The sequence below is a fragment of the Pongo abelii genome, chromosome 11 (genome assembly GCF_028885655.2).
Source record: "Pongo abelii isolate AG06213 chromosome 11, NHGRI_mPonAbe1-v2.0_pri, whole genome shotgun sequence".
Lineage (NCBI taxonomy): Eukaryota > Metazoa > Chordata > Mammalia > Primates > Hominidae > Pongo > Pongo abelii.
In genome coordinates, this window is record NC_071996.2 from 113228098 (window position 1) to 113244717 (window position 16620).

The following is a 16620-nucleotide window of genomic DNA, read 5'->3' on the forward strand; positions in this document are numbered from 1 at the left end:
CTTTGAAAATAGCTGATTTATGCATTACTTAAGATTCAGCTTATTTCTTAAGGAGACATTTTTTTAAAGTATATATGACTACTTTTGTTACAAGTCTGAAGCTAGAGCATTATCATCAGTTAATTTGGGGAAAACTTATTGCAATTAATTATTTAAATTGATCGGTTTATCCTGACCAATTGAGTCAAAATAGCCAGGTTGAAGACATTGTTTTGTCATTAAAAAGATCCATAAAAGTTTTTAGATTTGAGGGGAAAGCTTTGTTGTGTAGTCTACCAAGTAGGGAATTCTTGAGAGATATTTCCTTTATACTTTCCCACAGAGAGGAGTTTGGACACAAGGGCTGTCCACAGTTGGACATAATTGCTTCCAAATTTCCTTAGTTTTTCAGAGGTACATGCCCATCTTTGAAATAGCTCTGGTAGCAAAGCCTGGTGGCTAGAGCAATAGCACTAGCTGCAGTCACAGAACAGTGGAGGCAGCAGTCACTGTGAGGCAGGTTAGTTGCTGTCCCTCCTTAAATACACCTGCAAGGTCTGGTCAGTGTGGAATGGATTTGGGCGCATTCAATCAATAACTGGCTCATCTCAGCAATTCAAGGACTTGACTCTGTTTTTTTTTTCTCTGCTCCCATCTCTCAAAATGGAAGCCACCATAACAGAGATCATAAATGTCTTTGAAATTGCCAGTTCAGCTGGTGGTGAAGGGAACAGCTCCTGTTAATATTCCTCCAACAAAGTCAATGCTATGCCCTGTAACCCACTGGGCCATGGTAGTCTGCCCTAGGATTCAGAAGCATGGACAACTATACCATAACAACATGCTGTCCAGGGAGACCGAACACTGAAACCTTTCTTGGTATTTTTCTTTTGAAGAAGGGAGTCCTTGGAGTGCAAGCGAGCCCAGCATTGAGCCAGAGGGAATGAGTAATGCCGGCGCGGAGGAGAATTACCACAGAAACATGTCGTGGCTTCATGTAAGTAGGAATCTCAGAAAGAGCCCTGAGATCAATTTCTTTTGGCACTGGGGAAGATCCGAGGAGGGAGGACAAGAGATTATACTAAATCATCAATCCAATCTAGCCTCCAAGAGAAAGCAGGGGCTTATGTTTTACCTGAATATCTCAACACTCTCTAGGATTGGTATTCTGCTGGATTGTACTCATCTTAAGCTTAACTGAGACCAAGTTTTTTTTTTGTTATGGCTGGCTTGCGGGTCACCATAAGTCAGGGAAAATCATGAGGCCAGGTTGGTGGTCAGGATAACCTGAGTGACACAGCATAGGTATCACCATCAGTTTTAAACAGGTTACTGCGAATTTTGAGAGCAAGGTCATGGTGTTGCTCTTGGGTGTGTATTAGATCAAATTTTAAACTAGGGCAAGGACACTCTAAGATGGTGAATGTCGTATGTGCAAGGGTGAGCCAGAGGGCACAGGCAGGAGGTGATCCCAAGGAAACTCTGGGCATGGGGTGGAGTCCAAGACTTGAGCTGAGCATGAAGAAGTGAGGAGAAAGGTAAGGGAATGTAACTTCAGTTGTACAAGTGGCAGGGTATCCCCAGGACCATCATGGGAGTCACCATTAACCCTGATTTTAATCTGACTTCCTGGAAAAGTCAGATGAGCGCTAGTTGGTGCATAATGGTCCTCAGATACATGGTGGCTCACCTTCACTATGGAAACAGTCCCCAGAATTGACTGATTTGAGCATCTCTGAGGCAGCTGTTTTTTTAAGGTAAACTTTTTAGTGAATTCTAACCTACCTACTGAAAAGCATACAAAACCTATGTATACAGCTCAATACATTTTTATGAAGTAAATACACCTGTGTAACCACTGCCAGGTTGAGAAAACATTATCAACACCTAAGAAATCCCACGCAGGTCCTCTACCAGACGCTACTCTCTCGTGACAGTAACCACCGTTCTACCTTCTAACACCATATATTGATTTTGTCTGTTTTTGAAACGCATGTAATCGGCATCATATACTACTACTCTGTTGTGTCTGGTTCCTTTTCCTCATATAAATGTAGGTCCTCCAATTTTGTTGTTCTTCTCCTTCACAATGGCCTGGTCTATACTTGGCTAGATTCACATCCATTTAAAATCACCCTGACTATTTTAATTAATTAAAAAAAAACTTCCAAAGCAGCCTTGAGTGTAATACATAGATGAATTTAAATGAATCATATCTTTATGATATTGAATCTTCCGATGTTTAAAATGGTCACTCCACTAATGTCTGTTTCTCCATTTATTTAGAGCTTTAAATGTCTTTCAATAATGCCTTTTAGTTTTCTGTGTAGTGTTCCATAAATAAACACCTCTGGAAGCATTATGTAAGAACAGTGCTATTTCTTCTTTAAATATTTGGAAGAAATCACTGGCCACGCCTTTTAAACCTAAAAATTTCTTTATGGGAGGGTTTTAAATTACATACAGCTAAGACCATTTAGATTTTATATTTCTTCTGGAAGCAATTCAGGTAAACTGATATTTTTTGCTAAGATTTTTTCATTAAATATGAATATTCAAATTTATCAGCAAAAAGATTGCTTATAATATTCTCTTAAGATCATTTTAAATTCTATAGGATCTACAGTGATTTACATTTATTGTTTTTGATATTGGTAGATTGTCTTCTCTTCTTTTTTTAATAGTGTCTTTCTAAGAGTTTGTCAATTTTGTCTTTTAAAAGAACCAGAACCAGATTTTCATTTTGTCATTTTTAGAGTGTTGAATTTTTGTTTTACTAGTATTTTCTATTATCTTTATTACTTTCTTCTACTTTCTTTGAGTTTAATTTGTTTTTGTTTTTTTCTTAACTTCTTGACATGGATACTCAGATGATTGATTTGCAACCACTTTGCTAACATATGAATTTAAAGCTATAAATATTATCTAGAAGCAGTTTCAGCTGCATCATGCAAGATTTGATACATGTTCAGATCATTCAGTTAAAATATTTTAAAATTTCCATTGTGATACATTCATAATCGATCACAGATTTTTCTTAAAAAAATTATTTTTAATTTTTGTGGGTACATAGTAGGTGTGTATATTTGTGGGGTGCATGAGGTGTTTTGATACAGGCATGTAATATGAAATAATCACATCAAGAAGAATGGGGTATCCATCTCCTCAAGCATTTATCCTTTGTGTTACAGACAATCCAATTACATTCTTCTAGTTATTTTTAAATGTACAGTTATTATTGACTATAGTTACCCTATTGTGCTATCTAATAGTAAGTCTTACTCATTCTATTTTTTTGTACTCATTAACTTTCCCCACCTCACCCTCAACCCCCTACTACCCTTGCCAGCCTCTGGTAACCTTCTACTCTCTATGTCCATGAGTTCAATTGTTTTGATTTTTAGATCATCCCACAAATAAGTGAGAACATGTGATGTTTGTCTTTCTGTGGCTGGCTTATTTCACTTAACATAATGATCTCCAGTTCTATCCATGTTGTTGCAAATGATAGGATCTCATTCTTTTTTATGGCTGGGTAGTACTCTATTGTGTATATATACCACATTTTCTTTGTTCATTTTTCTGTTGATGGACATTTAGGTTGCTTCCAAATATTAGTTATTGTGAACAGTGCCACAACAAACATGGGAGTGCAGATATCATGATCAAGTCCATAACTGATAACTTCAATATACGAATCTATTTTCTTTACTCTTCTTGGTCCTGCTCCTAAAATGCCTTGTAATTATATTGACTAAACATGGTGTATAAAAAAAATTACAGAGGTGCAGTGGTAGATACATGTCATTATACATTTGTTAAAATTAATAGAATGTACAAAGCAAAGCATGGACCCCAATATAAACTGTTGACTTTGGGTGATAATTGTGTGTCAATATAAGTTCATTGATTGTAATAAGTGTACCACTGTGAGGCAAGATGCTGATAGCAGGAGAGGTTGTCATGTATGCAGACAGTGTATATGTGGGAACTCTGTGTACTTTCTGCTCAATTATAATGTGAAGCCAGAACTGCTCTGAAACATAAAGTTTATTAATTTAAAAAAAGCACTGAGGCTCTGGTTGATGTCTTCTCTTTCCAGAGGGGATTCACCCTGTCCTCTAGCAGACAACAAAGAAGCAGATCACCTCAGTCCAGTCAGGGACTATACTAGCTGGACTTGGACTATTTCTAGCCTGTCCTTCCACACACCCTACACACACCTTTTAATATGAAGGTGTCCAAGACTCCCAGTGAGAGTCTGGGGTATGTTACAGGGCCTGTCATTCCTGATGAGTCAGGAACTACAATTTGTGTTTCCCCACCACAATGAAATTGCCAAAGTCTCTACTCTGTTTGTCAGCTGGTTTTTGCTTCTCTTTTTAGCCACTCAATCAGCCAATGCCTAGAAGGGAAAACTGTCACCCAGTGTCAGTCTGACTTATTTGGACCTCATTTCTCTACAGGATCTAGACTATTCAGTTTCTCCCTTCTTTGGTAATTCCAAATTCTAATTTTTACCTCCTAGCCCCCATGAGATTGCCTAAGGCTCTGCCTAGCTTCTTAGCCAGTTATGCCTAAGATGCAGCAAATGTCTCAAGGAGAAATGTGGTGTGTCCTCACATTGTCATCACCTCAGCGAATAACCTTTCTCTCCACATCATACCCTTCATCCTGACTGCCTCACTGTCTTATGCATTCAAATATGTATATTTATGTATCATGTCTGTGTGTATACAGGTATACCTCATTTTATTGTACTTCACTCCACTGTGCTTTGCAGATATCGCATTTTTTACAGACTATAGGTTTGTGGCAACCCTGCATTGAGCAAGTCTGTTGGTGCTGTTTTTCTAATAGCATGTGCTTACTTTGTGTCTCTGTGGCACATTTTGGTAGTTCTCACAGTATTTCAGGCTTTTTCATGATTATCGTTTTTTATGGTGATCTGTGATCAGTGATCCTTGATGATATTATTGTCGTTGTTTTGGGACATCATGAACCACACCCATATTGATGTTGAACTTAATCAATAAATGTGTGTGTTCTCATTGCTCCATGGACCAGCTGCTTCTTCTCTCTCTCCCTCTTCTAGGGCCTCCCTATTCCCTGAGACACAGCAATATTGAAATTAGGCCGATTAATAACCCTACAATGGCCTCTAAGTGTTCAAGTGAAGGAAGAATTGTATATCTCTCAGTTTAAATCAAATGCTAAAAATGATTAAGCTTACTGAAGAAGATATGTTGAAAGCCAAGATGCACTGAAAGTTAGGCCTCTTGTACCAAACAGTCAAGTTGTGATTTCAAAGGAAAAGTTCTTGAAGGAAATCAAAAGTGCTACTCCAGTGAACGCACAAACAATAAGAAAGTGAAACAGTGTAATTGCTGATATAGAGAAAGTTTTAGTGGTCTGGACAGAAGATCAAACCAGCCACAATATTCTCTTAAACCCAAAGCCCGATTCAGAGAAAGGTTTTAACTCTTTTCAGTTCTGTGAGGGCTGAGAAAGGTGAAGAAGCTGTATAAGAAAAGTCTGAAGTTAGCAGAGGTTGCTTCATGAGGTTGAAACAAAGAAGCCATCTCCATAACATAAAAGTGCAAGGTGAAGCAGCAAGTACTGATGTAGAAGTTGCAGCAAGTTATCCAGAAGATCTAGCCAGGATCATTGATGTAGGTGGCTATACTATAAAACGATTTTTAATGTAGAAGAGCTTTTTGTTAGAAGAAAATGCCATCTGGGACTTTCGTAGCTAGAAAGAAGTCAATACCTGGCTTCAAAACTTAAAAGAACAGGCTGATTCTCTAGTTAGGGGTTAATGCATCTGGCAGCTTGAAGTCAGTCAGTGCTCATTTGCCATTCTGAAATTCTAGAGCCCTTAAGAATTATGCTAAATTTACTCTTCCTGAGCTCTATAAATGGAAAAATAAAGCCTGGATGACAGCCCATCTGTTTCACAGCATGGTTTCCTGAGTATGTTAAGTCCACTGTTGAGATCTACTGTTCAGGAAAAAAAAAAAAAATTCTTTCAAAAGATTGCTGCTTATTGACGATGTGGCTGGTCACTCAAGAGCTCTGATGGAAGTGTGCAAGAAGATTAATGATGTTTTCATGCCTGCTAACGCAGCATCCATTCTGCAGCCCAGAGATCAAGTAGTAATTTTGACTTTCAAGTCTTATGATTTAAGAAGTTCATTTTGTGGCCAGGTGCGGTGGTTCACACCTGTAATCCCAGCACTCTGGGAGGCTGAGACAGGCGGATCACGAGGTCAGGAGATCAAGACCATCCTGGCTAACACGGTAAAACCCCGTCTCTACTAAAAATACAAAACAAAATTAGCCGGGCGTGGTGACGGGTGCCTGTAGTCCCAGCTACTCGAGAGGCTGAGGCAGGAGAATGGCGTGAACCCGGGAGGCGGAGCTTGCAGTGAGCCGAGATCGCACCACTGCACTCCAGCCTGGGCAACAGAGCAAGACTCTGTCTCAAAAAAAAAAAGTACATTTTGCAGGGGTATAGTTGCCACCACAGACAGTGATAGGGATTCCTGTGATGGATCTTGGCAAAGTAAATTGAAAGCTTCTGGAAATGACTCACCATTCTAGATGTCATTAAGAACATTTGTGATTCACAAGAGGAGATGAAATATCAACATTAACAGGAGTTTGGAAGTAGTTGATGCCAACCCTAATGGATGACTTTGAGGAATTCAAGACTTCAGTGGAGGAAGTAACTGCAGATAAGATGGAACTAGCAAGAGAACTAGAATTAGAAGTGGAGCCTGAAGATGTGACTAAATTGCTGCCATCTCATGATAAAACTTGAGTGGGTGAGGAAGTACCTCTATGGATGAGCAAAGAAAGTAATTTCTTGAGATGGAATCTACTCCTGGTAAAGATGTTATGAATGTTATTGCAATGACAACAGATAATTTAGAATATTACATAAACTAAGTTGATAAGGCAGCAGCAGGGTTGTACAGGGTTGATCGCAATTTTGAAAGAAGTTCTACTGTGAGTAAAATGCTATCAAACAGTACCACATGCTAGAGAAAAACCTTTCATGAAAAGAACAGTCAATTAATGGGCCAAACTTCTTCATTGTCTAATTTAAGAAATTGCCACAGCCACCCCAACCTTCAGCAATCACTTCTCTCTCTCATCAGTCAGCAGCCCTCAATATCAAGACCCTCCACCAGCAAAATAAAAATTATAACTTGCCAAAGGCTCAGGTGATTGTTAGCATATTTTAGCAATAAAGCATTTTTAATTAAGGTATGTACATTGGTTTTTTAGACATGATGCTATTGCATACCTAACAGACTATGGTATAGTGTAGACATGATTTTTATATGCACTGGGAAATAGAAAAAGTTTTGTGACTCACTTAAGTGCAACATTTGCTTTATTGTGGTGGTCTGGAACTGAACTCGCAATATCTCCAAGGTATGCCTGTATACACGTGTGTGTGTGTGTGTGTGTGTACAGTCATCCCTTGGTATCCATGGGGATTGGTTCCAGGGCCTCCCGTGAATACTAGGATACACAGATGAGCAAGCCCCTGATATAAAATGGTATAGTATTTGCATATAAACTATGCACATCCTCCCACATACTCCAAATCATCTCCAGATTACTTATAACACCTAATACAATGTGAATTCCATATAAGTAGTTATTATACTGTATTGATAATGATTCCCAAAAATGTCTGTGCATATTTAGTAAAAACAAAATTTTGCGGGGGATATTTTGGAATATTTTTGATCTGCAGTTGGTTGAATCCATGGATACAGAAACCATGGATATGGAGAGCTGACTCGTGTGTGTGTGTATATACAATATATATATTATATTATGTGTGTGTGTGTGTGTGTGTGGACAGTGTGGACTCCCTACAGGAAATTGTGTATATATATACATATGTATTTATATTTTTTTATATATACACATTATATATATATTTATATGTACATTATATATATATACACATTATATATAGTATATATGTAATATATATATACTATATATACACAAACGGTTAGAGGGGGAATGTATTAATTTTCTAGTGCTGCATACAAATTACCACAAACTTAATGGCTTCAAACAATACACATTTATTATCTTATAGTTTTTATGGGTCAGGAATTCTGGCACAGCTTAGCTAGGTCCTCTGCTTTAGGCTCTCTCACACGGCTGCAATCAACATATTGGCCTTGCCCACATCACCTTGCTTTGTGCTCTCTTTGTGTTCAATATGGCACACAGTCCCTCACTGGTTAGTTGTCAAGGTGGGAACTATTATAGTTTCATGAAGGATGGAAGCATTCAGAAGATACTGTACACACTATTGACTGACCTTGTGGCTCTGCGTATGCTATTGCCTTTTAAGAAAAGCTCCTTAAGAAGTTCCAAATGCAAGGGCCTTTATTCCTTATCTTAAAATAACCATATCCTTTAAATCAAATGAATTCCCTTCTGTAATTTTAATGGGAGAATTATAGGAGATGTGAGGATTTGATTTGGAGTTAGCTACAAGAGAAGAGCTAGAATGTTCTAAAAGCCAGAGGAAAAGTATCACTTTGCAGAGAGTGGAAATGAGACTGTACAGTAAGGTTCAATTTCTAGTAGAAGATTATTGGCCAGCAGAGAAGAAGTGGAAACGTTTTCAAGTCCCACATGGGTGGGCTGGCATTAAAGGTGTCCCACAGCTGTCAAAGGTCAGCCAGATCCTCTGGGACAGAATTTCTCACCAGTCTGTGCCCTTCCATCTGGTTCCTTCCCCAACATAAGAGCTGGAAAAAAAATTTAGTTTTAAGTTCAGAATCTCCATTTGAGAATATTTGGAAACCATACACTCCACAATAATTGTTCTAAGTTTTTGAAGACCTGTTAACCTTTTAATGTTTCAAAGAGATCCTTCTATCAAGTATGAATGGAGGGAGAACAAAAGGCCAAGTGGATAAAGAACCCTTTGTCCTCCTTTGGGAATTATTGGACCATTGTGATTTCAAGACACATCCAGGGAAGCTGACATTCTGACTTCCCATCTTCCACCCCATAGATATGTTCAGTTTTCTGTACCCTGGTTGCCTGGCTGAGTCTCAGGAATGTTTGTATTCCAGGTGATGATCTTGCTGTGCAATCAGCAGAGTTTCATCTGCACTCACATTGACTACTGCCATCCCCACTGCTACCTGCACCACAGCCGCTCCTGTGCCCGACTGGTCAGAGCCATCAAGCTACTCTATGGAGACAGTGTGGACTCCCTGAGGGAAAGCAGCAACATCAGCAGTGTGGCTCTCCGGGGCAAGAAACAGAAAGAAGTAAGTAAACGACCACTGAATGATATTCCAATACTAGGAACATGATGTCCTAACAATTTCTTCTCTGGAAATAAGAATTTTCAAGCAAATGCAATTGTAACAATCAGGTCTGTGTGCATCTAAACAACAGCAGAAGAGATGTACAAGAAAGAAAAATGTTTTGTCTTCTTGTCCATGAGTAAACATGGAATCTTTCCTCAGGTTTTGTCTTATTCTGTAAATAAATATGAATGCATAGGGATGATGATGATGATGAATAAGTTATTGTGGTAGGCAGAATAATGCCTCTCCCACAAAGACATTCACATCCTAAACTCTGGAAATTGTGAATATCTTCACATGGCAGAAGAGATTTTGCAGATGTAAGTGAAAATTTTACAATGGGCAGTGTGTCCTAAATTATCCAGCTGTGCTCGATGTCATCATAAGGGTCCTTATAAGTGGCAAAAGAAGTCAGGAGGGTCAGAGGCAGAGAAGGAAATGTCATGAGAAAAGCAGAGGTCAGTGTGATGCGGGGCCATGAGCCAAGGAATGCTGGCAGCCTCTAGAAGCTAGAAAAGACAAGGAAATGGATTATCTCCTAGAGCCTTCAGAAGCAACCACATCCCTGCCAATCTGTTTTAGAATTCTGACCTCCAGAATTGTAAAGTAATAAATTTGTGTCATTTTAAGCTATGAGGGTTGTGGTCACTTGTTACAGCAGCAAGAGGAAACTAATACAACTATGTACTAAAAAATATGCGTAAATGGGCCCACTGTTCACAGCCAAGTAAGAGTCATCTAGGTCAAATCAGACTAAAGGAAATTGCTTCAAGAAACTATTACATTTTTCAAGTATTCAGCTGCCCTTTTCTGAAAACTACCCTGAGCAGCTGAGCTGGCAGGAGATGAAGACAGTGACCAGGGCTGCTGTGCTCCTGCCAGGGAAGGCCTGAATTTTCCACCTGCCCCTGAACAGGCGTCACAGCCAAGATGCCTGACTGAATGTTGTGGCTGCCCCTGCAGCTGCTTTTCCTAAGTGGTTTTGCAAAGAGATTTTTATATAACACCTATTCATTTCAACAGGCGTTTATTATGTGTCCTCTGTTGGCGCAATATTAGGCTAGATATTCTGTTAAGAAGAAAAAACTAGGAGCAGAAAATCTTTCTAAGGAATTTGCAAACCAGGTTTGGGCTGGGGAGGGGGTAAGCGATAATATATACATCAAACAATGAGAGAATATGAGCAATAACAACAAAAATCCACAGTTGAGTCGTGTAGCAATTTGTTATACCTTAGTGCTCACAAAGGGATTTTTTTAATTACAAGTTTTTTATTATGAAAGCAATACATGTTCATTGAAGAAATTTTTAATCATACAAAATATTCTTTAAAAATTACATATCTGATATACCTCATAAGTGTGCAAGTTCATCCTATGGGGTATGATATTTTAGTATTTTTTCTAAATGTATGTGTGAGGGTATAAAGTAAGTACATTTCATTGACAAGTGCCTTTTGATTCTTAGAAACCATTGCAAGAGTTATTTTATCCCCATTTTACAAGTTTTTCAACTGTGGGGGCTCAGAAAGTTGGGATTATCCACAGTTTATATCTATAATGTATTTAGCTAGACTTTAACCTTAGAAATATGGAACATCAGAGTCAGGGCTTTTTAAACTAGACTGTCTTGCATTTCATGTTATGCAAATAATACAAATTCTGAGGGGAATGAAGGTGGAGAATAGACCAATGTGGGGTACAAATAAACTACTAAATAATGACATAAAAAGAAAAAAAGTAAATATGTTTGTGTGTGCATACATGTATATGTATATACATTGTATATATATTTCAAACATAAATGACACTGCATTTAAAGAAAATCTATTTTTATTTATGTAAATTCTTTCTTACTATAAAAACTTCCGTAGCTTTAGGTTAAAACCATATATGTTGAAAGTTTCAAAAATACATGAGCCTAAATTATTGATCATTGTTCTCCATACACACTTTAGAATTTCTTACTGCTATATTTTTTGCTGGCACTGGGCCTCTAATCTAACATAGCCCAACCCAAATATTCTTTAAGATCCAACTTAAATGCCATCTCCTCCATGAAACTTTTTTGATTCTTCAAGTGTTAAGCACAGGGCCTACTGCAGATGGACACTAAATGTTATTTTCCTTACTTCCTTCTTCAACTAAATTATAATTGTATTTTACTCATGTTTTCTCATTCTTCTTTCAATCATCCATCCATCCGGCCAGCCAGCCAGCCATTCATCTATTCAACAGACTTTTAAAGAACCTGTGGACCATGCTGAGCCCATACTTTGTGCTGGGTACAATAATGGGCAAAAAAAAAAAAAAAAAAAAAAATACAGTTTGTACCCTCATATACTGCACATAATCTAGTCCAAGACAGACATTGATCAAATAAACCTCCCAAATTGATGTAAAATTACATCTGCAATAAGTGAAATAATGGAGAGTTACACCGTGCTAAGAGAGCTTATGAATGAGGCTTTGGTGTTGTAAGGGAAAATAAAAGACAGCCTTTCCAATAAAGTGACAGGTGAGCTTTGACTAAAGGATGCATAGATGTTAATTGGATACAGATTTGCCAACCAGCGAGAAGAGGTGAGTATGAAGGGCCATGGCTGGAGCATAGAGGACTGCGGTGCATGATGAAGCTGCACAGGCAGCTCGAGACCAGACCATGTGGGACCATGGGAAGGCTTTCATTTTATCCTGCGAGCAGTGGCATGTGCTTGCACTTAATTATAAGCTTTTTGAGAACTGAGGAAGTCTTTCACATTTTGTGTCCTGCATGATAACCTAACAGAGTACTCACTTATGTAATAGTAGAGCAGTTATTAATATTAAGTGAGTGAGTAGAGCTGTAGTCCTAGGGTGTTTCATGAGTGCCCTCCACTCTGCCTCAACCAGGCCCCTCGCCTGAAGCAGTAGAAAAGGCTTACCAACCTTCTGCTATTGCTTACATTTCTGAAAAGGAAAGGGAAAGTAAAGCATGAATAAGTGCTTCTAACTTTAACATATTGTAATTAGTCATTCAGGTAGAGAGCTGAAAAGATGAATTGACTCCTCTGTGATAAACATTTTATTTCCAAAATGCTAGCCTCCTCCACAAGCTCTTTGCTTTCTCTCATGATACTTTTCATTTGCCTGTTGTGAATCTGCCAGATAAATGAACAATGCCCACATTTCCAGATGAAAAATGAAAACAGAGTAGGCAATAAAGCAAGAGTAAAAGCAGTATTGTGATTAAAATCGTGTCTTATGAGCAATTGATATTTCATTCCTGTTTTTTTAATTGGTTTTTTATGGCAGAGTATATTTGTGGCAGCTAGTACATTTTGTAACCCATCTAATTCTGATCAATTTGCTAATCTACATTTCAATGCTCAGGGACTCACTGTACAATCTGTTAGTCTATTTTAGTGTACTTCCAAACTTGAGGGTTTTTAAAAAATAAACTGTCATTCTATATGTATATATCACCTTTACCAAAGAATTCTGAGATTTTTCCTCTATGTCTGTACTTTGTCCAAAGCTATGTTATAAATAGAATAAATGTTTAATTAATGCTTGTTAATTTAAAAAAGGAGCAGATTAAATTTTTTCCTCTTTCAACCAAAAAGGAGAGGGGAACAAATTGTGATACATGCTCAAAAAAATAAAGGACTCGGTGTGGGTAAATTCCAGTGCAAATGTCAAGAGGTCAACTGACTTCCTACAGAACCAACATTTTTCCTAAAGCTATCTATGAACAACATTTTTGTAAGGCCAAGACCAGGCCCTGGATCTTAATTTCATGGGCCAGGATGACTGTCCACTATAACTTACATAATTCATGTGTTAAAGGTGTATGAGGCATGAAGAGTCTAGGTTACCTTTTGAGAAATACTGCATTTCTGTTGGCATAAACTTCTTCCCAGAAACGTGAGGAAATCCCTTTCTCAGAGAGCCCAGTAGGCTGACTTCAATTTCCCCAAATTTTAAACACCTTGTTATAGTGTTACAGTTCTTTTAGAATTAAAAAAAGAAGAAGAAATATATAAATACCTTGTTATTTCCACACTGAGTCCTCCTTCATGCATGCATATCATTTTCTATTTATCTTGACTTTTCATTTGTTTACTTGTTTGTCATCTGTCTTTCCTACACTTCTCTAGGAGTGCAGGCACTTACTCCAGAAGTTAGTCCAGTTCCTGGCATATGGTTAACTCAAAAAATATTCTTGAATTATTCAATGAATAGGCAAAATTTTATTTAAAACCATTATTATTCCTCTCTAGTCAATAATCTTTTGTTGTAAGGAACAAAAGATTGAACTTGTTCAAACAATTAGGAAGATTCTTCAAAGGATACAGTAGAATCTCATGAAACTAGGGACAGGAAAAGAAACAGCTAAGCCTCAGGGGAATGAGAACCAAAGCTGCTTTCCATTTCAGAATGAACATAGTCTTTCATCTCTGCTGCTTTCTGCATCATCTCCATCTGCACAAACATTCTATCCCCTGGCCAGCTCCTGTTGCTGTATTCATCTTGTACATAGACTGAAAATTTCAAGATGGCATCATTATTTTTCTGCACAGCAAGCATCACTAAATGATTCAGACTCTGTTTCTCTTAATTCCCTAGGACAGGAATTTGAGGGGGCCATCTCCTCCTCTTTTGGGCCAAACACCACAAGTGATAAATCCTTAGCCAGTCAAAAATTTGGTTTTGCATTCGTAATCTAATCAAAAGTGGTCAGGATGCTGAGAGGAGTCACAGAGTCAACTAGGATGGATTTTTCTAAGACATATACATAGGAAAAATGTCATTGGTCCAAGTTCTACCCTATCCCATAGCAGGGATTCCCAAGTATCCCTGACAGAGCATGAGGCTGCATAACTGCCTCCCATTGAACACAGCTCCCTCTGGTAGAATCACCTCAGCAATGACTGAGTAGAGGAATTAATCACTAATTTATCAATGCCAAAGGACAGAATTTATCACTAATCTCTGTTTATCACGAATAGAGGCATCTACTAGTGGTCCTTTGAAGAGTTTGAGATTTCACTGAACTGTAAGATACACATAATGGTTGAAATTACACATCAAGCAGGGAACTGTAGAGAAACTCAAGACTAGCAACCCAAGACCAAAGGACAGAATTTATCACTGTTGTTTCCAGAATTTATCACTATTCTGTCCTTTGGTCTTGGGTTGCTAGTCTTGAGTTTCTCTACAGATCCCTGCTTGATGTGTCATTTCAACCACTAGGTGCATCTTGTAGTCCAGTGAAATCTCTAACTCTTCAAAGGACCACTAGTAGATGCCTTTGGAACTAGTCTCCTGCTCCTTCCAGTAGTCTGAGTTAGGAGTCACACCAGTAGAGGGACTTTAAGACCTTTATAAGAGTGTACCCAAACCCATCACATATATACCCCCATCTCTGTGATATCTATCTTCTAATCAAGTCATTAAAAACCAGCATGGCACATGTATACATATGTAACTAACCTGCACATTGCACACATGTACCCTAAAACCTAAAGTATAATAATAATAAATTTAAAAAAAAAGAGTTACTAACTTATCACCTTGATGTGAAAGCCCTTCCAGCTTCCTTCCTTTTCCACTAAAACAAGCACCCTAAGTATCATGAGGCCACCAGAACACACCATGCTTCCTAAGGCAGCATGGTAGGATATTAAATATTTGAGGAGCTTGACTTATACTTTCTGTTCCTGGTAGGCAGAAACACAGAGTATCAGGGACAAATATAAATGCTTATCTTTTTTTTTTTTTTTTTTTTTTGGTGTGCTGAGTATTTTCCTGTATCTGCCTGGTTAAAATTCCTGTAATTTAATCAAGAAGTATTGTTCAAAAGAATTCCTGGAGAAAAAGATGTCCAGCCAAAAGAGAAAGTGGTAAAATATTTGCAAAATTTAAGAATCATAGTTTTAAATAATTGTAATGGAAAAATACTCGTTATAAAATCATAGTAAAATGAATCATTTAAAATTGTGTGCCACACATAGCATCATCACAGTTGTGCTAAGACACATGGGGGAAAAGGCTGAAAGGAACCTAATAATGCCTATCATTGGGTTGGGGATTGTATTAGTCTGTTCTCATGCTGCTATGAAGAAATCCCCTAGACTGGGTAATTTATAAAGGAAAGACTTAATTGACTCACAGTTCCTCATGGCTAGGAAGGCCTTGGGAAACCTACAATCATGGTAGAAGGCAGCCCTTCACAGGGCGGCAGGAGAGAGAATGAGTGCAAGCAGGGGTACATTTATTATTTTATAAATATAAATAATAAAACAGAGAGGTGCCAGTTTTAGTATCTTGACTCTTTTCCAAGGGTCAGATACACCTCTACATCAATGTGGAAAACTATTGCTATATATGATTTTAGAACAGTCTTCAAATTATATAAAATGGGCATGCTATTTATGCTATATATTGCTTTCACATTCACAGGGGAAAAAAGCAAAGCAATAGTTATCTCCCCAAATAATATGTGTTCCCACGTATGCACCTCCATGATTTTTTCTTTAGAAAGCACAGCAAGAGCCCTGATTCACTTGTTTTCAAGTAGGTTCATTTTAAAAGTTGGTTCTATATTCATCACATAATAGATGCATTTTCTTGGGTCTTTTTGTCAGAGTTTTGAAAGACTTTCTTGGAATATCCATGCACTTTTAGATTTGCCTTTTCTTTCAAAATATCTTTATCCATAACACTATGAAGCTCTGTTCAAAAATTCTTAAGAAGTTCAGTTTTTTTTCCCTTGGCTAGAGGGAGAAAGTGTTTCAGTGACATGACACTGGAGAAACAAATGAGCATTTATTCTGTTTGAGGAGAACGATTCCCTCTTTGCACAGCCTGGAGTGCAAAAATAGGAAGAATCAGGACTCTGGAAAAATAAGCCTGCCTTCGTTAGATTCAATCCTTCTCCCAGCTGCGTTATTCAGTCCATCCCTTGGCATTTAAGGAGTTAGAGGAAGAAATTGTCTTATTCGTCCTTATGTAGATGAATCACCTGGTTGAGGAGACAGTTTTTAAGAAGAGCTGCTGCCTCTTACAGAAGAGTATGGTTTTTGAAAAGAAATCATTTTACCTGTACAACTCAGTCTTTGATAATGGATACTATGAACTCATGCTTCCTTGATGAGTCCTGTATTTGACCTTAACTTCCTAACACTTCTCTATGAAATGTTTTCTCTCCTTTATGACCAAGTCGTTCAACTTGCAGCATCCAACCCTATGAAAGGACTATTGGATAGAGTGGATTTTATCTGACTAAATATATT

At 37.9% G+C, this 16620-nt stretch overlaps 1 protein-coding gene across 11 annotated transcripts in view; it reads left to right on the plus strand.

Annotated features, from left to right (window-relative positions):
* UNC80 (unc-80 homolog, NALCN channel complex subunit) overlaps positions 1-16620 on the plus strand; it is a 229246-nt gene that overhangs the window by 123965 nt on the left and 88661 nt on the right. For all 11 annotated transcript variants that reach the window (XM_054549776.2, XM_054549783.2, XM_054549777.2 and 8 more), the window contains 2 exons: positions 876-976; positions 9102-9302. In XM_054549776.2, the coding sequence (XP_054405751.1) occupies positions 876-976; positions 9102-9302 (302 nt within the window). The remainder of the gene's footprint in view (positions 1-875; positions 977-9101; positions 9303-16620) is intronic.